Source organism: Sceloporus occidentalis, unplaced genomic scaffold (genome assembly GCF_023333645.1).
Source record: "Sceloporus occidentalis isolate IW3139 unplaced genomic scaffold, rSceOcc1.0.p SCAF_5, whole genome shotgun sequence".
NCBI lineage: Eukaryota > Metazoa > Chordata > Lepidosauria > Squamata > Phrynosomatidae > Sceloporus > Sceloporus occidentalis.
This window is the reverse complement of record NW_028316985.1, coordinates 143,866,197-143,892,117: the sequence shown is the minus strand read 5'-3', so window position 1 is coordinate 143,892,117 and position 25,921 is coordinate 143,866,197. Positions and strand designations below refer to the sequence as shown.

The 25,921-nt window shown below is 40.7% G+C and overlaps 1 protein-coding gene across 1 annotated transcript in view; it reads right to left on the bottom strand.

Annotated features, from left to right (window-relative positions):
- The window catches only part of SLC10A7 (solute carrier family 10 member 7), a 182,072-nt gene extending 158,703 nt beyond the window's left edge, over positions 1–23,369 (bottom strand). Inside the window, exons 1-4 of the mRNA XM_089525724.1 lie at positions 23,146–23,369; positions 13,431–13,513; positions 8,814–8,950; positions 3,921–3,996 (exon numbers count right to left, since the gene is read on the bottom strand). Of these exons, the coding sequence (XP_089381850.1) occupies positions 3,921–3,996; positions 8,814–8,950; positions 13,431–13,513; positions 23,146–23,245 (396 nt within the window). The 5' untranslated portion in view covers positions 23,246–23,369. The remainder of the gene's footprint in view (positions 1–3,920; positions 3,997–8,813; positions 8,951–13,430; positions 13,514–23,145) is intronic.
- Between the last annotated feature and the right edge of the window lie 2,552 nt (positions 23,370–25,921).

Genomic DNA, 25,921 nt, shown 5'->3' with positions numbered 1-25,921 from the left:
TTGGTTAGGAGATGTAGAGGAAGGAATCAGTTCTCTGATATACATACTCTCACTCTCTCTTACTTATTTACTTACACACACACACTGCTTCTGCAAGAACAGGAATACTATCCTATTTTTTCCTGTATAGTTCTCCCATCTTTCTCATATCTTAAGGCAGAGTTTAACTGGAGAATTCCTAGAGACGTTTGGTCAAATCACTGAAATTCGTGTTTCTTCTCTCCCAACATCTACTTTTTTGAACCACACAACCTGATGAAACATTCGTGAGGATTCAAAAACTTACACCCTTTTGTGGAATCTGAGTCGACCCTAACGAAGGACTAGCTTTATTACTATTGCTGGCCTGTGAATTTTGCATTTTGTTTTACACAAACAGAAGATGTGACAACACAAAATAATATCCGCCAAAGTTTCGAAAGGGTCTGCTCTTTTACTGACACATTAAATGTTTTTGACATTTTCCGGTTCATGCTGCATCATTTTTTGTTGTACGTTCTTTTCTGATAGTTGAAAATCCTGAACTAGCATCAGCCTTCAGACACTCTTCCAAAAAGCTTAAATGTCATTCAATACTTGAGGGAACCAAACACACACAAAAACAAATAAAATATGTTTTGACTATTACTTCCACTTCAGCCACATTTATCTTTCTACAATCTTTCTCAGCCTATAGATACAGAAGTAGTGAACTGTGTGCTCACACTCTACAAGACACACCACTGGTGCCAAAACAAGTCTCCTTTAATACTATTTCAAAAAAACAAGTCATGTATATACTGTATTTGTTATTTATTTATTCATTTGATATATGAATCAAATGGCACACAAGGTGGTTAACAATGAAATAAAAAAAGCTAAAATATTTTAAAAGATAGATTAAAGCACAACAAATTAAAAGGAAATGAAAATCATACCAGTAAGGAAAGCTACAACAGCACAGGTTGACCAGATGTTCTCCTTTCCCAGGACATTCCTACATTTCAGCCTTCTGTGCAGGAGGGATTCCAAGATGTCTTCCATTTTGAGCATGACTAAGAAGCATGAATTTCTATTTATATTAATGTTGTAAGCTTTTCTTTTGTAATGCCCTACATTTTTCTTGAATGTCCTACATTTTGCGGTCCCTTTTTCCTCCTTTGCGGTTAGAACATCTGGTCACCCTACAACAGCAGCACCTACCTGGATTCAAAGGGTCTTTTTACTGCAACCTAATTTAATTGGTAATGCTTTAAACAAAAATCTGCCTAGCAGTGGAAAGACAATAGGGAGGGGAGCAGCCTAGTTTCTTTTAACAAGGAGTTTCATTGTCTGTGAATGGCTACTGGGACAGTTCTCCCTTGCATCTGCACAAAAAACGGTTCAGAACTGTAGTGGGACTGAGAGCACGGATTTCCCTGGAGGCATGGGATAGTCTTGTGTGGTGAAAGGAACTAACTAATTAAAATCAATGAAGTTGTCAATTAAGGATAGAAATTTTCTAACAAAAAGGGACAAGTTAATTTTAAAAATGTGATTCACTTAAGTTGTGCTTTCATCTTCTACAACTGTTATTATGACATTTATTAATTTAATAAGAGGCCAACAATTTTAACATCTCCTGTCTGGCTCTTCAATAAATGCAAATGGCTCCAGGAAACTTTTACTGTTGTTCAGGATAAAGTAAGACTGTTTAGTTCAGGGGTTCCCAACCTGTGCTCTGAGGAGCCCTTAGGGCTCTGCATACACTTTCCAGGTGCTCTGTGGTCGCTCCAGAAAAATAAAAGAAATAAAAACTGAATGAAATTAAAAAATAAGAATATATTCTTATATATACTCCTAAAGTGAGACACAGGGTAGCCCTCTTAGGTGCTCTGCTATAGAAATAACGGTTCCACGAGTCAAAAAGGTTGGGAACCCCTGGTTTAGTTAATTTCAAGGTTAAAAGGTTTTAAACTGATAAGTAGTAAGGGCAGGTTAGAATGGGGGATGTATGTGTGTTAATATTAAGATGACATTCTAAGGGAGGATATAATGGTTTGAGCATTGGACTACAGCTCTGGAGAACAGAGTTCAAATCTCTGCTCAGCCATAGAAGCCCACTGAGTGACCTTGGGTAAGTCACACATTCTCAGTCTCAGAGGAAGGCAAAAGCAAACCCATTCTGAACAAGTCTTGCCAAGAAAATCCCATGACAGATACGCCTTAGGGTCACCATAATAATAATAATAATAATAATAATAATAATAATAATAGGTTTTATTTATATACCGCCCAATCACTGGGAATCCGAGCGGTTTACAATAGAGGGGATAACAGACAGTTCCCTGCCCACAGGCTTACAATCTAAAAGACACGACACAAAAGGAGAAGGGAATGGTGAGGGAGGGAGGGAATCAGGTCCAGCATTCTTCTCTCCCTCTGAGGCCTGGACCAAGGCAGATGGACCGGAGGGAGGGCTCTTCTTCAGGCTAGCCCCTGATGGAACTGGGCCAGCCTTCTCTCTCCCTCAGAGGCCAAAAGATGACAGTTAGGGAGGGAAGAGCCTCTAACCATAAGCTGGAAAAAACTTGAAGGCACACAACAACAATTCTGGTATTGTTCTAACTACTGTGGCTTAATAACTATACAAAAGATAACATGTCTTCCTAATTCCAAGCACATGTACATTACAGGAAATGACAACTCTGTATATGTGTGTGTGAATAAAAAGAGCATAACAGACTATGCATGTACTTGTGAGCATTAGTGTATAGGAGTGTGGCTGTGTGTGAGACACAAGTAAAATTTACACATGTGTTAATTACTGAATTTATTTGAATAAAACTGCTCTAATTTGAACAATTATTTCCTTATTAAATGTTAAAATTTGAATATACATGAAAGTGCACACTAAGCAAACAAAATGTTTTATTCATATGCTATGTACAGCGAGGAAGGCACAACATCTACATGTAGATGTAAAAGAGGTCACAGGGATAAAAAGTCTGAGAATTGAGAACATTCTCTCAGCCTCTGAGTATGACAATGCCAAACCCCACTGAAGAAACTTGTCAAGCAAACGCCATAATAGGTTTGCCTTAGGTTTGCCATAAGTCAGAAATGACTTGAAGGCACACAACAAGAATATACAACAAGAAACCGTAGACCTGCCTGACTGAGAATTCTAAATATCCCACCCAAACTGGAAATCCCAGGATTTCATTGAATGGAACCATGGTAATTAAAGTGGAATCATAATGCTATAATTGTGTAGTGTAAAAAGGGTCTTCGCATTCTCCCAGTTTTTCTTCCAAAACATCCAGTTCTTTTTGCCAGCAAAATCTGGTGACCACCAATATGACAATGATACTAGAGACAATGGGAAAGGAATTATATTAACTAGAATAATCAATACAGTATATTATTCAGCATCACACTGAAGTCTATTTAAGTACATGTCTTGTTGCTGCTGATCTTGTTGTGTGCCTTCCAGTTGTTTCTGACTTATGGTGACCCTAAGGAGAATCCATCACAGGGTTCTTTTGGCAACATTTATTCAGAGGTTTGCCACAGCCTTCCTCTAAGACTGAGAGATGATCCAGTGGGTTTCCATGGCTGAGAAAGGATAATAAAACCTTGGTTTCCTCAAGACCTAGTCCAATAGTAGTCCAATCACTACACCACTCAGACCCTAAGAAACTAACATTAATGAAATACAGTTACAACATAAAAACAAATTTTAAAGAACAAACGTCTAAAAATGTACTTGGTGGCCTATAAAAGTGTTTCTTTCTCCCTGTCTTTTATGAATGATTGTTAGAACTAAGTTCATTATGATAAACCTCAATTAATTTTTTTGTTTCATCAATCATCTTTACCTTAGTAGAATTTTTTTTAAAAAAACAACCCTTTTTAGAAAGCAAGTCACAAGAAAATAAAATGTCAAAAAAAACCCTCACCTCATTCCCACCAACAGCTTTGGTTAAAATCACGGCTGAAGATACTGGAGGTGGCATACAGCCTACGGTTTGCAAACTACGGGAGAGAGAGAAAACACACACAACTGTAATATTTATTCTAATTAATCACCAAACAATCCACAGAGGTGTACAGACATGATTTCAGATTACATTGGAAAGCCATGAATGCATGAGTTCTTTATTTAATGACACAAATAAATGGGGGGAGGGAGTTTTTGAATGTAATTGCACTGATATTAAACAGTCGTATGATCTCATGCTAGTCAGTTACTTCATCTTGTCTTCTGCCATCATGCATGGACTGTCCCCTGATTTAGAAAATCTTGTTAAAGTGGAATCTTTAATGTGAATCTGTTAATGTGAATGAGAAAGTTTGAACAGTAATGCATAGAAGTAAATAAAATGTTCTGGATTGGTATTATAGAAAGGTCATAAACAGCTGCCCAGTGTTCAATCTACATCGGGCCCTCCACATTCACTGGGTTTAGGAGAGGAGGGCCCTATGGAAGTGGAAAGAACACAAATAAAAAATCCAACTTTTTTTACCTGAGAGAATACCTCTCTAGGAATCTCTAGGTCCTCTGGCGCAACTCTATCATCAACATCTGCCAGAGGATGATCATGGAGTTGCACTGGAGGACCCACAAATGCCTAGAGAAGTGTTCTCTAGGAATCACTAGGTCCTCCAGCAAGACTTCTAGCAGATGTTGACCACAGAGTCATGCAGATGGACCTAGAGATTCCTAGAGAGAACGTTGTAATTAAATCTGTGAATAATCAAAGCTGCAAATATGTAGGGTGGTCTGTAGTCACTTTTGTAAGCATCTGTTAAGTACTCAAGTCTCTTCTGAAAGGAAAACCCTATGAACATGGATAACTCAGTTTGCAACAGTTCCCAAACCTAAAGGCAAGCTAGATGTGTGTATCTGTCATCTCTTTTTCCACATTTACAGATGCATGAGTGGCTCACAGAACTCATCAAGTGAAAAAAAAATTAATAGGAGGAGAATCCCTCACTGTGAGAAAGCTTTGTTTTTCCTCTGTAAATTGGAGTCTTATGATATTCAGCAAAAGGCTCTGGAGGTTTAAGCTACAATTCCCTAAACACTTTAACTGTTCAAAGTTTATTAATGTTAATGGAGTGTGTGGCAGCAGACTGCTCTGAGGCATGACCTACCAATCTATTAAATTCAGAAAATGTTTCAAGATCCCTCATTGGTTATGGAAAATAATCCATAGACTAGTAGCTGTAGGAGGATTGCCCTTGTAAATTTTGGCTGGGTCAGGCTTCAACTCATTCCCAAGTAAACACTCTTTGTATTTCTGCTTTGTTGTTGTTATTACATATTTGGAATGTTTGCATGCCTCAGGACTTTACAAGATGTTTGTTTTTTCAAATTAATCCCCTACTCACAATCTACTGGACACAGACTGAAATCCAGCTTCCCAGAGCACTTTTAGCTGATATCTTAGCCTGCCAAAGTCGCCCCTGCTGCACTAACTCAGTGCCTTAAACATTATCTATCACAGTTACTCATGAAGTCTGCAAGAACTGTCAACCACTTTGTGCAAGGACAACAAACAGTGATAGTACAGTACATTTTTGTATTCTAAAATTCTGGCTCCAAGGAATATCAAATACTTCCCGATTCTATGAAATTCATTTTTGTCCTTTTAAGAAGCACATTTCTAACTCTTCAGACTGTGGGGGTGACAGAATATGAATATGAACATCTTCTGTGCTGAAGGCAAAAGAAGCCTAAGGAGTGGGTGGTGGGAACCAGAATGTTCCAGAAGGATCTTATGTGTAAAGGAACCAGATCCTGTCTGATCTTGGAAATTAAGCAGGGTCAACCCTGGTTAGTACTTGGATGGGAGACCACTAATAAATACCAGACATTATAGGCTATACGTCAGAGGAAAAAATTGGAAAAGCTACCTCTGAGTATTCCTTATCTAAGAAAACTCAACGAAATTCATGGGGTCACCATAAATTGGTAAGCAACTTGAAGGCACATACAAACACACTGTATTTTTACCTGTGCTGTGTTCTGAATGTATTTTTATTGTTTTAACAACATTGTTTATTTTTAAGTTTTTTGTACTATATATTATAAAATACTTTGGGTCCCATGTTGGCAAAAAGTCTGAGTATGAAATGGAGCCCTGGTGGCGCAGTGGGTAAATGCCTGTACTGCAGCCATTCACTCGAAACCACATGGTTGCGAGTTCAAGACCAGCAAAAGGGCCCAAGCGCGACTCAGGCTTGCATCCTTCCGAGGTCGCTAAAATGAGTACCCAGACTGCTGGGGGCAAATTAGCTTACTTGCTAATTAGCTTACTTGCTGTTCACCGCTATGATCTTTGGAATAGTGGTATATAAATAAAATAAAAAAACAAATAAATAAGTAAATAAATAAATAAGGCCGATGGCACCCAGATGTACCTCTCTTTGCTATCACCTTTCAAAGAATCTGTTGACTTCCTGAATCAGTGCTTCAGTTTGGCAACAGACTGGACAACAATTAATTAATTAAATTTTAAGATAAGATAGAAGTACTTATGATCTAAGGCTGTAGATCAGACAACAAGAATGCATATGTTTTAAATGAGAGACCACTTTCCTGGAAGAACTTGGCTTCCACTTTTGAACTACTGGAATCAGTTCTGAGCATAGTTGTCTAGGAAGAAGTAGCTTTGTTGTTGTTGTTAACTGCCGTCAAGCTGACTTTGACTTATAGTGACCCTACAAATGAAAGACCAGACCTTCACATCATCCTAACACCAACAACCTGGCTCAGGTCTTGCAGACTCAGGACTGCAGCTTTTTGATTATCCATTTGGAATGTGCTCTTCCTCTTTGTCTAGTGCCTTTCACCTTGCCAAGCATTCTTGTCTTTTCTAGTGAGTCATATCTTCTTATATGTTCAAAGTATGACAGTCTCAATTTAGTCATCTTTGCTTCTAGGGAAAGTTTACACTTGATGTGCTCTAGGAACCATTTATTTGTCTTTTTAGCAATCCACAGTATCATAAAACTTTTCTCCAGCATCACATTTCAAATGAGTTTATTTTCTTCCTATCAGCCTTCTTCTCTGTCTAGCTTTCACAACCATACATAGAACTTTTGAATACAAAGGCATGGGCAATCCTAACTTTAGGATATAGCTTTATACTTCAGGCTCTTGACTAGTTCCTTCATAGCTGCCCTTTGATGTCCTACTCCTCATCTGACTGCAAACTCCAATCTGATTAATGACTGAGCCAAGGTATGGAAAATCTTTTCAATCTACTTTGAAGTCATGTAAATCAACTATGGCTATTATTTTTGTTTTCTTAATGTTCAACTGTAAGCCTGCCTTTGCACTTCCTGAGTTGCTACCAGGATTGTATTTGCAGTTTCAACTTCCATCCTTTTCTTAACAAATTTTGCCATGACAACACATGCCCCAAATTACACTTTAGTTGGAATATTCTAACACTTGGGACTCCCTTTAAGGAGAGTTCAAAAATGACAATTCCAATCTACAATGTTGGGTTTGATTATAAAACTGTTAGGGACCATGGTGCTGAAGGACCCTCTCCCCTGTTACAAGCCTACCCAGGCATTAAGATCTAAAGAGGATACATTCCCACATGTCCTCCCAATGGCAGTGGTAAATTAGACAGAGCACAAGGGAGCCATTTCTATAACCGCATTCAAACTGAAATTCCCTCCCTTATTAACTTTGCTTTATACCCTCTTCAACACCACTCTGGAGGGAAGAAAGTATAGAGGAGAAAGTGTTTCCTTTGCAGATGCCTTTGGCCTATCAACTGCCAGATTGTGATTCAAGTTTTACATTTTTGCTTCTTGTAGACATGCCTAGTACTGTCATATTGTATACACCATTGGTGTATGATATTTATGGTGGAATTGCTAAAAAAAACTTGTTTTGTATCTTCTTCTTCTTCTTTTTGTATCTTGATTATGTTCCTTCTATAGCTGGCTTGTGCAATGCTCTGCTGGAAAGCCAGTACAGTGTGCCCTTGCCTTACGCAGGGATCCATTCCAGACCCCTCCACATAAGGCAAATAGTGCATATCCTCAAGCCCCATTGAAAATAATGGGTCTTTTGCATGATGTGCATCATAGTGCGCGTACCACAGGCGCAAGCGTCATGGCAACTTCTGTTGCACGGCTTTCAGCATAAGCTGAAAGCCGTATAAAAGGAGCCGATGTATGATGCGGGCACACTGTATATAAATTTTTTAAATAAATAAATAGGGAAGCAGTTCTATATTTTAGGAAAATCAGACTATAAGAATAGATGACTATTTTAATTGGTTTGACTGAACAGTTTAGTACTGTGCTCTCTCTGACTGACTGTCTACATTATAATTTTCTCTACTTTATGTACAATTTGCAGCATGGGCATATAAAATTTAAAAAACTACCTTGAAGAACAATGACTATCAGTTTGGATTTATCTCTCAGCTCACAATGCAAGAATGAAAAAAAATAATTAAAGGGCTGAAAAACTAACATTCTCCAGACTGTACAGAGTGATGCTCAATGTGTTATTTCATGCCTAGACAGACTTTCTTACTGCTATATTCCTTGAAATCTAGAGTAAAAAATCCAATATAGAAAACTTGTCAAAAAGAGGCATGATACGTTGAGTAATTCACTGTGTATAAAATTAGCTGCCAAGACGTTGGATACAAGAGACCAAGATTTCAAAAGGATAATATTTTTCATATTTTCTTCCCATCGTAAAGAGTCAAAGCATTAACTGGAACAGAAAAAAAACACTTCATGATTTTTTTAAAATAAAAAGTAAAAAGTAACACTAGCCATAAATACATTACACTTTAGATGTTAAGACATACCCTTTTAAAAGCCATTCATTTATAGGTGTGATAGATAACAGCTGAAGAAACAGCCATATTGCTGTTGGGAAGAATACGAGTGTGAAGATCTGGACAAAAAGATGCAATTTCACATGCATCAAAGCACTTGTCAGCTCCTACGAAATAAAGAGAGTAAGAGGTTGCAGTTTTAAAGCTGAAGTCAGTTCCATTTTGTATTGTTTCATATGGTATCATTTTTATGCATGTCAGGAGCACATTATTTCAAGAAGCCTCTTATTCTATTCAGTAAATAGCAGCTTGATTTTATTTGTTTTTGAGGTATGTAAACTGAAAATAATTCCCTGATCAAAACTAAACATAATCAAACCTGAGGTGGGGAATCTTAGCCCCTCAGGCTCAATCTGGCCCTCCGAAGGTTCCCTACATAGCCATGCCCCCTTCCCCATGACATCCTTGTTGGGGACTTCCACAGTACTGTTATTTCAGTATTTTTTTCCAAAAAGGTTTCCAATCAAGGCTGAAATCTCTCTCCTAAGGTCTACTTAGTGGCAGTAAATTCCCAAATCCATATTGTGTTAATATTTTTATTAAATCAACAACAACAAAAAAAGAGGCACACATATCTCAGTGTGCTAGTTTTAAAAACCAAGATCTCTACATCAGGCAAAAATGTTTAAAAACATGTGGAGGTGGGATTGTGATGTTACAATCACATAGTCTGGATTTTCTCTTGAGATGATATGGCCAAAGGTTTTCATCTTAAACTAATTAGGCACCATCTGCAATGACCCTGCCCTGCTGGGAACAAAATAAGCAAATAAAAACTACAATAAAATGTGGTTCTCTGAGAATATGTAAAGATGTTACCATAATATGAACTTTGGATTTTGTTTGAAGATCAGCACAACTATCACTGTACTTAGTGGCAACATGAGCTTTAATCTAAACTATGCTGGTACTTTGGCTACCCTTCTCCCTTTCAATGGAATAAAAATATCCCACTTAGGGCCTTCTGCAAATGCCAAAAGGCCCATGTCTGGTCCAGCCTTGTGTCGTCCTGTTTGGATGACACAGGCCAATACTCTCAGGCCAGGATTGGGCAGACTGGATGCCAATCTGACAGTCCTGGTCTGATCTCAGTGCAAAAAGGCCTTAATATGAGTCAAAATGACCCGCTGTTTGCCTCATAGTTGACAAAAACTCTGCTGCAACCGCAAGCAAACCAGAAAGCCCTACACGCACCTTACCTTTCTCCACAATCACCACTATTGAGATGATCCCTGTTGCTGCATCTGATGTGCAAAAGGGGTGCCTGGTCACATGGGTGAGTCAGGCACCCCATTTCCATGTCAGACGTGGCACCAGGGATCGTCTCAGTAGTTGCAACAGCAGAGGAAAGTAAGGTGCACATGGTGGTAGCAGGTCGATGGCACGGCAGTGGATAGGCATGTAAACACCTTCTCAACTTCACACTGGCCTGGGGAATGGCTCTGGAGAGGACCTGGGTCAGGATAGCACAGACCGGGCTCATCTGCTTAGTCCCTTACTCACAAGTACCTTGAACCCAATAATACAATCCATTTCAAAATGACAACAGGAAATGATGTGACATATCTCCATTTCCCTGGTTTTGTTTGTTATAAATTATCTTCGAGTCAATTCGAGTCATGGTGACCCTGTGGATGAGACATCTTCAAGATTCCCTATGCTCCAGTGCTCTGCTTAGGTCCTGTAATTTCCCTCTGTGGTCCCTCTTAAAATGCCAACAGGAAGTAATCCAAGATCATTTCCTGTTGTCAATTAAAGAGGGACTGCAACACATGGAGGTCTTTGGGCTTGCAATATATGGGGTGTGGCCTGGGGAGGAACTGGCCCAGGGACCCTGTAGTTTTCACCCTGATTTATGTGAAAATTAATTTATTGGAATACTTGTAATAATGTAAAGAGAATAACATGTAATTCTCTTACATTTAACAAAAAATGAGTACACATGAACACCTTTCTTTAAGGTCATGTACCTAAGGAGAGCTATACCAGATATATCTAATATCAAGAGTTTAACTTCGTTTTACTGATGTATAACTTATACCACTGGTGGCGAACCTATGGCACGCCACCAGTGGCATACTGTGCTCTATCTGCCAGCACACACACCAGATCCTCCTCTTTCCCTGCCCTTCCATCCCTTCAACTGTTTCTAGGGAGACAGTTTAAGGGATGGGATAGCAGGGGAAGAGGAAGAGCTGGCACGTGCCAGTTCCTAGTCTTCCCAGGCCCTTTCTCATGCCTTTAACTAGCTTCCCGAAGCCAGTTAAAGGCAGGGTAGGGTGGGGGAAGGAGTAGAGCAGGCACATGTCTGTTCCTTGCCCACCTCCCGTGCCTTTAACTGGCTCACAGAGCCATTTTAAAGCAGAAGAGGGCAGGGGGAAGGAGAAGCAAGAGTGCTCCTATTCCTTCCTCCTCTCCTGTGCCTTTAACTAGCTCCCAAAGCTAGTTAAAGGCATGGGGGAGCTGAGGAAGGAGCGGGGGGGGGGGGGGTTGCCCTTGCCATACCTTGAGGCTGAGAGAGCGTGACTTCTGCATGTAGTACCTTCAAGTTGTTTCCAACTTATGGTGACCCTAAGGTGAAACTACCATGGAGTTTTCTTGGCAAGTTTCATCAAAGGGGGGGTTGCTATTGCTAGCCTGAGGATGAGAGAGTATGCCTTGTGTTCCCCCACACCAGAAGTCCTGCCTCCCCTGGAATTCCTGCCCCCAGAAGCGGAAGTCCCACTCCCGGAACTCCCCCACCTGGCACCAGGTGATACCCGGTGTGGAAATGCAACTGAGATTGGGGACGGTTTCTAAAAGCTTCACCGTCACTCACTTATACATTCAGCTTCACTCACTTTTTGCACTTCTAATCATTTTCATTTGAATCTATGAAAGAAATGATTCAGTACAATTACCTGAGCACTTTATTTCACTAAAGGATGGGTGCAAGACCGTGGGCATAAGCAACTAATCATATTTTTGCTTTGATTACAGCATTTGTCTTGTGACTGAATAAGAAAGAGATTTTCAAAAACAGAAGCAACCTTAATGTTCATTTGGCAGTCTACTTTGTCGATGCTTGTCTCCCTAGAAATTTAATTAGAACATATCCTATATCTGACCCTTCTAGCATGATTGATTTCAGTGCACGAATCCAGACAATTAGGGGATGGAGGGATGGAGGGACAGACAGGCAGAGATGGTGTAGAAAATCCTCCATAGAAAAAGATAACCCCACACCTCTACCTCTTACCTCTGCAGCCCTCTGTGTGCACCCTAAAACTGGCTCTTCTGAAGGTTCGCAACCCTCCAGAACAGATTCTGGGGGTACAGAAGACACAGCTAGAATGGGCAATGGTCAGGGATTCTGGGACCTGAAGTTCAAGTCCATCTAGGTCAAAGGTTAAGAGCTACTGGTTTAATGCATAAGCAGCCATAAAGCTTCCTGTGAAATCCTTCAATAGGAACAAGAATGTAATCCACTATGTACCTCCCCCTACTCTCTCTGACAAAAAATGCATATAAGCCTAAATTCTGTGGTTAGACATGACTAGAGCAAACCACTGAATCCACTGGATTTACCTATGTGTTGTCCTCAGCAAATTACTAATGGGTCTATTCTAGCAGGGACTAACCAACTATAGTAAGCCCTCTTGATCCATGGATTCTGCATCCACAGATTCTACAATCCAAGGCTTGGAAATATTTTACACACCCCAAAATAATATAAATAAATAAACAACCCCAAAAAGCAGGCCTTGATTTTAATGTTTTATATCATGGACACCGTCTTACTATACCACTGTATATAATGGGACTTGAACATCCACTGATTTTGGTATTTTGGAACCAAACTGAAACAGATACCAAGGGCTTACTGTAGATGCCAGCCCTTATGACTTAGATTGGTTTTAATAAGCAACTTCATACGGTGTTTTATCAGAAAGTCACAGAAAATTTACCAAAGGATACAATTTTATACAAAATATAAAAGCTAATGTCTTCAAGAGTCCACCACTTAATGTACAGTTATCTGTCATTTTGTAATTACAAACACTAATCAGCAATTGCTGATTATGATGTTGCTCCCATTTGTCACTGAAAAGTTTCAAAGTTATCACAAAACTTAGGAACCTAATGCTTTAGCCCAGGGGTAGGCAACCCTTTTGAGCCGGGGGCCGAGTTGCTGTCCCTCAGACAACTGGGGGGCCGAAGCCAAAAAATAAATAATTAAATAATTTTTAAAAGTTAAATAAATAAATAAACCGGGACAAATGTAGGACAAAATTTTCAAATGGAGGGCACTTTTTAAAATAAAAAATGGAGGACACGCAAAAAAAAATGCTGATTTTTTTTAAAAAAATGTTAAGATAAATGCATGTTTCTGAGGCTTCTATAGACAATTGCCCCACCATGCCCCTCACGCGAGACGCCAAAGGCCCCGGCAGCAATTGGCAGCAGGACCGGGCTGGGGCCGGTCCCAAGGCCTCGCCAGGCCGCATCCGGCCTGCGGGCCGCAGGTTGTCTACCCCTGCTTTAGTCTCATTCTGATACTGCTAAAATAATAGTCACAGCAAAAGAGGAAAACTCAAACTGCAGTACCTCAGTTTTTAGTGACAGCCCACTGTTAAAGAATATCGCAGAAACAGCTATATACGTGATGGTGATTTCTGGTTTCAGTGGTCCTAAAATACAAACAGATATACAAAAGTAAATTGGCATACTGGTACCGCATACAATTCCATGAGAGACCATCACTGTTTTCTTAACGTAAAAGGAACCATGAGATCCGGTGGTCCTCCAGAAGTCAATGGCTTTATGTCATATTTATGTCAGCTTCCATCAGCCACAGCCAGCATCATCACTGGTTATGGTGTTCAACTTCATATAAGGGGCTGCCCTTGACTTGCATGCCTGAATCTGCCCTTTATACGTAGACATGTGGAAATGTGGATCCCGCTGAAGACTACAAAAAACCAACAATCTTGAACTGTACGTCTTTTCCAAAAGCAAAAAAAAAAAATGCATTTATCTATGTCAAAAGGAAATTTGTGGATGTAAATTAACCCCAAGATTTCAGTATACTCCCAAAAGCCTCTAAACTCAAATTTTGTAAAAACAAAATTCCACCCCCCCCCCCCCCCAGAAAAAGATTTTAAAAATTACATAGGAGACTCATGATCATCATCAAAATCATGACAAAAACATCCACATCATGTCTCTCCAGGTCACCAAGTGCAGTCTATCAGGAGGATGGTGGACAAAAATGGGCTCAACCCTGATTTTATTATAAGGGATATAAGAGACTCATGATCTGAAAAACAAAACCCCAAAATAAACAATAATCTGTAGTGCCAGATATAAAGGAATGTCTACCTCCATCATTGCCTCCTAGTAATTACTATAATTTAGATTATGTGCCATTCTAAACTATAGTTAAATCAAGGAGAAGAATCTTCTATCTAGAAAACCCATTCAACCCTATTGATTTTATCCAAACTCAAATCAACAATTCAGTACCTATTTCCCACATAACAAAGGGAGGTGGAATACCTAAACTATGTGCCTTCTTCTATTTAGAAAGGAATGTGTGGATAATATGCACAGTGACAGTTCATAAAACAAAATGAACAGCATGGATACAAGGGGGAAAGTTTATAACAAGAGGCTTCTCTATACTTAGATTATTTCAAGTCTACTTCAGCAAACATGGGAACCAGACATTAAATGTGTTAGGCATATTCAATCAGTGATGTCACACTAATAGTACAGTATTATTGGCAGCATCTTAAATTGGCTTTACTATTTATAATTATTTATTTATTATTTCATTTTGATGCTGCCTTTCTTCCAGAAAGAGACCCAAGGTGGCTCACAAGATAAAAACATTCCAAAAACTTGTGGTAAAAAAATTAAACAGTTAAAACCATTTAATTAAAGGAGTTTAAAATTAGCATAAAACATACAAAAAGTTCAAACTTAACTAAAACACACTAAAATAATTGTTTTGTCTGATTGTTTTTGAAGACTTTTCACCATTTTTGTTTTTTAAATGTATTTTTTTTAAGTCACAAAGAGCACTTTGAAGCAGCTGAAGCATAACAAATTGCTCTTCAAATAATGATCAGCTGTAAGAAGAGAAAGAGCAATAAACAATTTATTGCTTCTAAAAAGTAATGTTTCAGGCTTTACTCCTGTCTTTTTCTACCACTGTCAGCATTTGGAAGTTACTACAGTTCTGAAGCTGCTTCTCATAGTATCTCAGATAGGCTTGCTTATGATTTTACACTAAACCCAGAATCTCACCACCTATAAATTTAGGTCTCCTAGGATGAGGAATCTTTGGGACTGTTAATGATACTGAGATGTTCAACTTCCGACAACCCAGTCATTTCTACTACCTTTGAAGAAACCACAATGGCCACCTTTCAATCATTGTATTTGGAAACATGTGGAGGCCATCTGATCATAGGCATCTATACCACCTTTATTTTTCTTATGAAAAAGAATGAGCCCAGGCTTGCATTTCTAGTTTTCGTGTATTAAAGAAAAATATAGAGTACAATCCTATACCTTTCTGCTTGGAAGTAAATCCCTCTGAACTTAATGGAGTTTATTCCTAGTTATGTTGGTTGTAGCCTCACCATCACTATTGCTCTGGACTGGCTTTTACAGAGATGTCGAAGGGCACATCTCTACAAAACATTTTGCAAAGGTCTTTCTGGAGACAAAGCATAGTTACCATTTGGAAATCCTTGACTAAGGATTGCTAGTGCAAACATCTGCAAACATTTGCAGATTAATCAGTCATCATGACCTCAAGAGTTAAATTCGTACATATTGCTCAATGGATCTATGAAGACAGTTTTGCTAGGTCACTAGAAAGGTTTTAAATGCAACATTTAATTTTTTTACAAAATTCAGGTACAGAAGAGAGTTTTGTTTATCTGCATAGTACTACTGACTGACAAAACAATTTGTAATGAATTCTTCTCTTATGGCATAAAAAAAACTACTAGTATGTGAGACACTTTTCCTACACCATACCAAATTTATATATATATCACAGGACAGAAAAATCCCACACTATTATGAAAATGCTTGATATCAGAAAAAAGTTATTTCCCAATACCTGCACACCCAATGCCAGAAAACACATGTGAGATGGGAAGGGACACTTTACAATTAACATTAGTGGTATTATAAGACAGTTTTCTACCACAGTAACTAAAATATTGAGAGCCAGCATGATGTAGTGCTTTGAGAACACAAGGAAACCAGGGTTGGAATCCCCACTCAGCCACAAAACTCACCAGATGATGTTGGGCAATTCACATTCTCGCCCAAGGAAGGCAAGGGCAAATACCCACAGAACAAATTCTGCCAAGAAAATCCCATGAAAGTTTGCCTTGGGATCACCGCAAGTCAGAAATGACTTGAAGGCACACAACAGCAACAACAATAAATATGCCCTCAGTAGTACAGCTGCCCCACCGCCGCCATCACCACCACCAAAAGCCACTGTTTGCATTATCCCACTGATAACTAAAGCACTTCATCTTCAACTATAGCTATGTCCCTGATGTTTATCCCCTCTAATCTCCCCAAACAGGTTTTCTCAGTAGGGCAAAAGGATTATTCATTGCCAAAGCTGCAAGTTATATTTACAACCCACACCCACCCAAAATGTTCAAGGCTGGCCCGGCTCCAGGACCCCCTGTGGATACCAAAATCCATGCATGCTCAAGTCCCATTGAATACAATGGCATAGTGAAATGGTGTCACTTATATAAAATGACAAAAACAAAATTTGCTTTTGGAAAGTATGTTATTTTTTAATATTTTCATGCCATGGGTGGTTGAATCTGTGGATAAAAAGTCCATGGATACAGAGGGTTGGTTATGCTTAATAAGGAGTGAGACATATACAGCGAGTGTAGTGTTGTGCTTGAAGCAATTGACATGGGAGAGCCAATTTATGACTTAAATCTAACTATTTATGCTAGCTCCATCTAGAGTAGACCCACCAAATCAATGAGCTTTACATAGGTGCTGATGCCATTGTTGTTGTGTGCCTTCAAGTCGTTTCTGACGTATGGCACCGTAAGGCAACCTATCATGGGGGTTTTCTAAGGCGGTGTCTTGCCCAAGGTCACCCAGTGGCTTTCCATGGCCAAGTGGAGAATCGAATCCTGATCTCCAGAGTTGTAATCCAATGCTCAAGCCACTACACCACACAGACGCAGCAACTGATTCAATGGATCTATTCTAAGTGACACTGGCAACTGGATTTAAGCAAAAAGCCTTGTTGAACCATGAAATTCACTGAGTGATTCGGAGCCAGTCACCCTTTCTCAGATTAGTCAACCTCACAGGTTTGTTGCAAAGATCAAGAAAAGAGGAGGCAAGCCATATATGTCAATGAAGACAAGGTGAAATATAACTGTGGTTTGCTGGCTCACTACACACATTTCAACACTATCTGACCCTAACCTAATAGGGGCTTTCTACACTCACCTATTCTCCCCACCTACTAGTTTCCAAAGCCAAACTGGTCTTGCCTCTTCATTTCCATACACATTGGCCAGCTCCTAAAGTCTTTGTTCACTAATGACCATCGGTAGAACTGGACTTGCTACTTCATTTCCATACACAAAGAATTTTGAATTTGAATTGACATTCTCACATACAAACAGCTTCATTTATATACCGCTTCATATTGAAGGAACAATTTCTAAGTGGTTTACAACTGTAAGCTACCAATGGTATATACTGTATATGTCTATCCCTGGTTTCCACTCCATGCTGCCAACTTCTTTCTTTCAGTTAGTCCCAAAGGTGCTACAAGATCTCTCTACAACTAATTTGATATACAGTCGGCACTTCTTATACACCAATTTTTTTACAAGGATTCAAGCATCCAGTTTGAAAATGTTCCAAAAAAGTATACATTTCAAATATCAAACCGTTATTTTCCATTTTTTATAATGGACACCATTTTGTTTTGGCATTATATTTAATGGGACCTGAGCATCCATGGATTTTGTTATCCATGGGGGATCTTGGAACCAAACACCAGCATATAACAAGGGTCCACTGTATTGAAAAATCCATTGCACCGATGATTAAAAACCCAAGCAGGTATCTCCACATCCAGATGCAGCTTTCCTCAGCCACAGGCAGTCTGCCTGACATGGACACAGACTGGAACGTGTGTTCTTGGCTTGCTGCCATCCATTGTGGGGAGAGGTGTCTCATGGATTTAAACTCCACAGTGACTAAAGGGTGTTGAAACACAAGACTTATATTTATATGTAAACGATTATTGTGCCCAAACCAACTGCCTCAGACTTTTTAAGTGACTGCTCAAAGGCTGTGAAGCGTACAGACGACAGCAGCTAGTATATAAGATCGATCAGAAACTGGAGCCATACCTGGACAAGTCTTATAAAGTAAAAGCCATATATTAATTATATTAATACACTTATTAAGAGACAATGAGAGAGAGAGAGAGAACTCTGCAGTTCCTTTGTGGTCATTTTCCAGAAATAAAAAATTCTCCATCATGCCTTCCTGCATCTTTTTACAAATGTCACTAAAATGGAGTAGGAGCCTATTCTAAACATAATACTGAATATTTGCACTTAAGCTCACTCATATGAGAATAATTACTACTGAATTCAGCAAGCTAATTTGGCAAATTTGTTCAGCTATGCTGAGAAGGAAAGGCCACTGGTTGTGACAAAAAAATATTGTCCAGTAAGGCCCCCATTCCCTGGTCTATCTATCCCTCTCTCTCTGCAAGAAAACATTTATACTACATATTATTAATTACAAAATGGAACATGTTTGACTGAGTTTTAGTCATATCATAGCAAATATTATTTTATGCTCAACTATACAATGCTATCAACATTTAACAAAAAGTTACATGAGATAAAACAAAATCAGGGGGGGGGGACATTTTAGAAAATTTCCTATTAACACAGCCAATAAAAAGACAAATAGTTAAACACACAGGCCCAGCAAAGATGTAATTTATACAAGTTAGCAAAGAAAACTCTTTGCCTTAAGTTAGTTTCAAAGCATTTTTATTTATTTTCAAAGCATAACAGAGTTATGCACACCAACCTATGAGGAAGTTAGGAGGACTTGATTCCAATTATTCATGCATAGGATAAGGCTATATTAAAAACATACTGAGGAATAATCCCGCTTGAGACCACTTTAACTGCCCTGGCTCAGTGCTATGGAATCCTGGAAATTGTAGATTATTGTGGTACCAGGAGCACAGGCTAAACGTCTCACAAAATTACAGTTCCCAGAATTCCCTAGCACTGAGCCAGGGCAGTTAAAGTACTTAATCTGGATTATTTCTGCAGTGCGTTTTGGACCTTAGTTGAGAAAATATGGCATTAGCACTCACCAATAAGGATAAATCAATAAGGATAATGAGCATTTATTAGTAAACATAAAGATGTTTACTAATAACATTAGTAAAGATGTTTACTGATAACATTAGTAAACATTAGTAAATATGTTTACTAATGAATGATACTGCACAGAAAAAGAAGATGTCCCTATTACATTTTCAAGTCAATATTTAATATTACATTTTTCTCAACCAAAACAAGAAGAGTCTGTATTATTAAAGTACTCATGTACTTTAGTTAGTACTCATATCCATAAATGTATATGTCTCTGTGTGGATGTGTATTTGTTCAGGATGAAAAATTCAGTATTAAATAATGACTCGAAAATAGGACAGGAACGTCATCCTTATACAGTACTTATGTTTACCAATTCATGCTAATGCCAGATCTTCTCAATAAAGCATATAGCCCGTTCCTATGCATGTGTATTGTACTTGGAAGTAAATCCTACTAACTTACTCACAAGCTTAGGACTGCTACTGAAACATTCACAATGTGAAGATCTCACTACTTTTTTGATGTCTATGAGTTGCATCTGTGATGATTTTAGTGATGTGTTACAGGGTTAGCTCTTTAAAAGGACCAGTTGTAATGAAGTCTGTTCTTTGCTATGACTCAGAGAAAGTAAGACTAACACAACTGCTCTACAAGCTTGCTCAAACACTGGGGGAAATGTATATACATAATTCATACATTCCAAGTAGTTCTCTCCAGAAGAAAAGAGGTAATTATCTCAGATTAAACACAAGTAATTTTCCCAGGTGAAACAGATAAATTATTTGGGTATAAGGCAGTCACATTAATGCACTCCCAGTTAACAAGGTATTTGTTTAAATTCCCCCTTTAAATCAGACCAGAGTTTGTGGAGGAAGAACTATCTTCAAACAGAACAGTATGTTATACCAATGAGTAGTGTGAGAATTAATGAGGCAGTGGCACATATACTTGTAAAGATATTCAGAGACATAGCTGTGTTAATCTGGAATATCAGTATGCAAAGGGACTTTGTAGCACCTTTGAGATTGAGAGAAAGACGTTGTAGCATAAGCTTTCATACTAGTTTATCACACGAGGGAGATTGGGAATTTATCCCATGAATATCCCTGAAAAATCACATAATTACGTGAAACGATTTCACACGACGTCGCACAAAACTTGCCGTTAAAGTGGTCACAAAGAAGCATTAATGCGCATCTTTTTACTTTCAGGATTTCAGCGACAACGCATTTCCAATATCACTTTATTTGTGCAACTGCACGATTACTCGCCATTTTCACTTTATTTGCAGGATGCTTTAAATGCAATCTCTTTTTAATGCCGAAATTAGCCCCGGTTTGATAAACTCCATAGACTTCGTCTACTTCCTCAAATGCAAGGACTTCTAAAAGCCGGAGGTGTAGTAGTTTGAACGTTGGACTATGACTGGAGACCAGGGTTTGAATCCCAGCTCGGCCAAGAAAACCCACTGGGTGACCTTGGGCAAGTCACATTCTCTCAGCCTCAGAGTTGATGGCCAATCCCCTCTGAACAAACCTTGCCAAGAAAACCTCATAGGTTTGCTTTAGGGACACCATAAATTGGAAAAGACTTGAAGGCACAAATCCACACCTAAATGTAATTAGATAGGAGAGACTAGATCTAATGTTAATCCTACACAGAACAGATCCACTGATATGAATCCCATGGTGCCATGATATCCATCGTGGCGTAGTGGTTTGAATTCTGGAACAGGACTCTGGAGATCTGGGTTCAAATCCTGACCCGACCATGGAAATCCACGGGGTGATCTTGGGCAAGTCACATTCTCTCAGCCTCAGGGGAAGGCAATGACAAACTCCCTCTGAACAAAAACATCCCCATGACTGATTCATCTTAGGGACACTACGAGTTGAAGGAACACAACAACAAGAACAAAGATAATTAGATACCTGTCTTAAATCCCACTGAGGGAGAAAGGAAGGATATAAAGCCTTGAAATAAATAATACATACATATATAGATAGGAGGGACTAGATGTAACAGTAATCCTACGCAGAGCATACCCACTGACGCAAATGGGACTCGCTAGTTTCAATTAACAAATGTGTTAATGAACACATGATTGTTGTGCTAGATTTATTTTGCTTTGTTGCTTGCTATATTTTATTCTTTAAATGTTAATATGTATTATTTTAAATTAATATTATTTTAATATTAATATTATTTTAATATTATTATGTTTAATAAGGCAAGTTTAGTTTATTCTGTTTTTGACTGGTGGTATGTACAGTGCTGTGTAAATTTACAGCGCTTTATAAATAAAGCTTAATAACAACAACAACAAATCCCAGGGAGATAAACAGGTCTACTCTAGGTAGGAGTAAAGTTGGATTTTGGCCCAAGCTTTTTCCTGTGCAGCCAAATCATGCTCAAGTTTAGAAATGATGTCCCTCCCTGCTCACTCACTACACACAGGTGTTTGGAAAAGAGTTTGTAATCCAGTAACACTTTGTAGTTTTGTGTTTTGTGACATTAAAAACAGAACAAAGAATACATCAAGCGATGTTGTGACCAGAGTTGTGGACATACTATAGTTGTGGGCATACTATCCTTTTGCAAAATGGAGAGTGCACTGGTCGGATCCTGTTGCAAGGAGCCCGCTTTCCTCCTCCTCCTCCTCCTCCTCTTTGGCCAGCCGAGAGTAAACTTTTCTCCAGCGCTGCACCTTGCGGAAGTTGGGCCCAGGATGTGCAACGTGTCAGCCATGTGTGCTGTGGAGGAAGGCAGGAGTTGGGAAGCTCCGGGTTACTACCCAGAGATATGAGAATGGCTGTCTGGAGCCACAGGATTCATTCCTGAACAAAGGATCAACTTTGTAGGAAGGGAAGAGGGAGGACTTCTTAACATGCCTCTATATCCAGAGACAAGTATCAGGATGCAAAGAGATTGCGTAGCACCTTTGAGACTCAACTGTGCAAGGCAAGAGGCATCAGGATGCAAAGGGGTCTTGTGGCTCCTTTGAGACTTCGAAGCAGTTACTCTCAAAGGTGCTACAAGATCCCTTTGCGTCTGTCTTCCTGAAGTTCCTGGTGCCCAGTCCTAGCATGTCTTTGCAATCAACCCAGTCCTCCTCACCTGTTGCAGAACTTACTATGGATGCTGCCTATGAAACCCTTCGATTTCACATTTATTATTATTATTATTAAATGTGCTTTTTTGCAATGCCAAGGTTGCACCCCAGACCAGGAGACAGCCTTGCCCTTTCCTCTTCGTTTGCTATTAAATGTCAAAACCAGGCATCTGTTTGGTCTTAGTCTGGAAAATCAACACCCAAGAGATCTTGCAGCATCTTTCAGACTGACTGAAAGAAAGAAGCTGGGAGCATGACCTTCGTAGGCCTGAGCCTACTGCCCCATGCATCTGAGGAAACAGATCCAGGTCTAGCAAAGCTCAGCCTACCAGCTTCTTTCTTCCAATTGCCCTCCAAGCAGCTTTTCCTAGACCTGATCCTACTACTTCCCCATTAACCTCAGTAAACAGACTCAGGCTTAGGAAAGCTGATCCTGCCAGCTTTTCTTTCTTTCTTTCTCTCTTTGAGACTGAGAGTGTGGTTGAAAAAAAGAAGCTGGCAGGCTGAGCTTTGCTAGACCTGAGGCTGTTTCCTCAGAAGCACGAGGAAGTAGGCTCAAGCCTAGCAAAGCTCAGCCTAACACTTTCTTCTGAGAACGACTGGAAGCAAGAAAGCGGTAGGCTGAGCTTTGCTAGACCTGAGCCTCTGCTGCATGTCAGTAAGCAGACTCAGGTCTAGCAAAGCTCAGCCTAGCTGCTCCTTTCTCCAGGGAGCTCCAAGATCCCCGTCTGCAAGAGAGAGGCACCCCTCCCTTCCCCTTGAAGCCCAGACTGACCCCCTTTGACGCCGAAGTCCGGCTGCAGCTTGGCGGCGGTGATGACCAGGACGATGCCCAGGATGAACCAGTCCTTCCTCAGCCTCTCCAGGGCGCCCATGGCCGAAGAAGGGGGAGGCTCCAGAGAAGGAGGCCAGCACCTAAGGATCCAGAGAGAGAGGCGGGGGGCGGTCAGCCGGGATTCGCAAGGCTCTGCTCCTGCTCTTTCTGGGGCTGGAAGGAAGCCTGGGCTCCGGAGGAGGAGGAGGAGGAGGAGGAGGAAGGAGCAGGGAAAGTCCCTCTGAAAGCCGCCATCACTACCACGCGGCTCCTAATAGACCCGCACTCGCTTCCTCCTCGCAGCAGCAGCAGCAGCGAAGGGAAGGGAGCCACGCTGCAGGGAGAGCCGGCCTTGGGCCTGCTTTGACCGCCTACGGGATTCTGGGAAGGGCAGTTTGCTCTATGCTCTATGGAGTTCTGCTGCCACAACAAACTACCCTTCCCAGAATTCCACAGCAAAAGAGCAAACTCCCAAAATAACAGACTACCCTTCCCAGAATTCCATGGGATACAACGAACTACCCTTCCCAGAATTCCATAGCAAAGGAACAAACTACCATCCCTACAGACTCCCCAGCAAGGAGCAAACTGCCATTGCTAGAGTCCCATACTAGCAGAAGCCATGGCGGTTAAAGTGTGTTCTCCTGTCCAACCTCCCTCCATCATGAGCGTATTTAAGCTTTTATTGTGTCCTGTCCTCCATTTGGGGCCCATTTTGCCGTGCTTTGGCCTCCTCTGGGCCACACATGAACAACAGTTAACCAAAGCCGTCCAACAGTGGAACAGGAGGTATCCCTGAGAGAACTGCTCAGGCAATGATGACACTGCGCGCTTCTTCGAGGCTTTACGTCCTCTTCCTGGGCTGACGCGCTGCGCGTGACGTCAAGGGGGCGGGGCCGCGGCGTCCTGTCCCTGCTCTGGGACACGTTTCCCGGGACGTGGAGCAGCTGCTGGCGGAGGGAACGCGGCGGGCGGCAGGACCCGGGGGAGGCGCTTTAAAGGGCGGCGCTGCTGACAGAAGGGCGGTTAGAACGCGGCTGAGGCGCTGGAGCCAGCGTGGCGTAGTGGTTTGGGCGCTGGGCTTAAGACTCTGGGGACAAGGGTTCGATTCCCGGCAGCGGGTCTTGGACTGAACTAGGATAAATTCTCCATAAGCTGGAAATGGCTGAAGGCCCATAAATAACCCCAGGACTCTGGAGGCCAGGGTTCGGATCCTGACTCAGCCATGGAAGCCCACTGGGTGTCCTTGGGCGAGTCACACTCTCTCAGCCACACTAGGGCTCTGGAGCCCAGGGTTCGGATCCTTACTTGCCATGGAATCACACTCAGCCAAGAAAACCCTATGATTAATTCACCTAGGGTCACAGGCACTAGGACACTGGAGGCCAGGGTTCGAATCTTCACTCGGCCATGAAACCCACTGGTGAGCTTCTGGCGAATTTATCATGGGGTTTCCTTGGCATGATTTGGCCTTTGCCTCCCTCTGAGGCTGAGAGAGTGTGACTTGGGATTCACGGCTGAGCTGGGAATCAAACCCTGGTCTCCAGAGTCCTAGTCCCACACTTAAACCACTGTGCCACACTGGAGAGCCACATAGCTGGGCTAAACCCAATTCCTAATTCCATTTACAGTGGGCCTATCTCACCGATTTGAAGGGACCACTGGCTAGTCTCATTGGGATGAGCACTGGGGATCTTGATAATAATGAAAACAGTCACTTACCCAGAACGATGGTGCTCTGTATCCCTTGCATGGTTCTGACTTCGGAGGTGTGTGTATGCTGGCATGCTACCAGCCACTGGGCCAAAAGCTTCCCCAAACTAGCTGTTTGTGAATTCACTCAGCAAAGGAAAGGTCGCGGGTTCCGTGGTTCTTTGGCAGTTATGACCAAAGCTCCTTTAGAAAGTTTATACCTGGAGGTTCTTAGAATCATAGAGTTGGAAGAGACCTCAAGGGCCATCCAGTCCAACCTCTTGCCATGCAGGAACTCACAGTCAAAGCATCCCCATTGACAGATGGCCATCCAGCCTCTGCTTAAAGACCTGCAAGGAGGGAGACTCCATTACACTCCGAGGGAGTTTGTTCCACTGTCAAACAGCTCTTAGGAGTTTATCACACGAAGGAGATTGGGAGGTATCCCAAGTCACACAAAACCCACCATTAAAGTGGCCACAAAGAAGCATTAATGCACATCTTTTTACTTTCAGGATTTCAGCGACAATGCATTTCCGATATCCCTTTATTTGCACAATTGCGTGAGGGCTGAAGGGCGGGGTATAAATGTCATAAATAAATAAATGTTCACTTTATTTGCTGGATGCTTTAGATATGCTTCGATCTCTCTTTAATACTGAAATTAGCTCCAGTGCGATAAACTCCGTACGATCAGAAGTTCCTCCTAATGTTGAGGTGGAATCTCTTTTCCTGCAGCTCTGCATTGCCATCTGTGTGAATAACAGATGCAAACAGACCCAGGATAAACTTATATAAAATGGCAAAATCAAGGCTTGCCTTTTGGAATTTATACATATTTTAAAATATATTTTCAAGCCATGGATGGTTGCATCCATAGATGTAGATCCCATGGATACAGAAGGCCAGCTGTGGATGTAAATAACATTATTATGTTATATAAAATACTATATCAAATGCATTATCAGTCAGATTACAAAACCTAGCTAGATGTTGATGATTCTAGTCCGTGATACAAGAGTACATCAGAGTAGGAATCAGATAC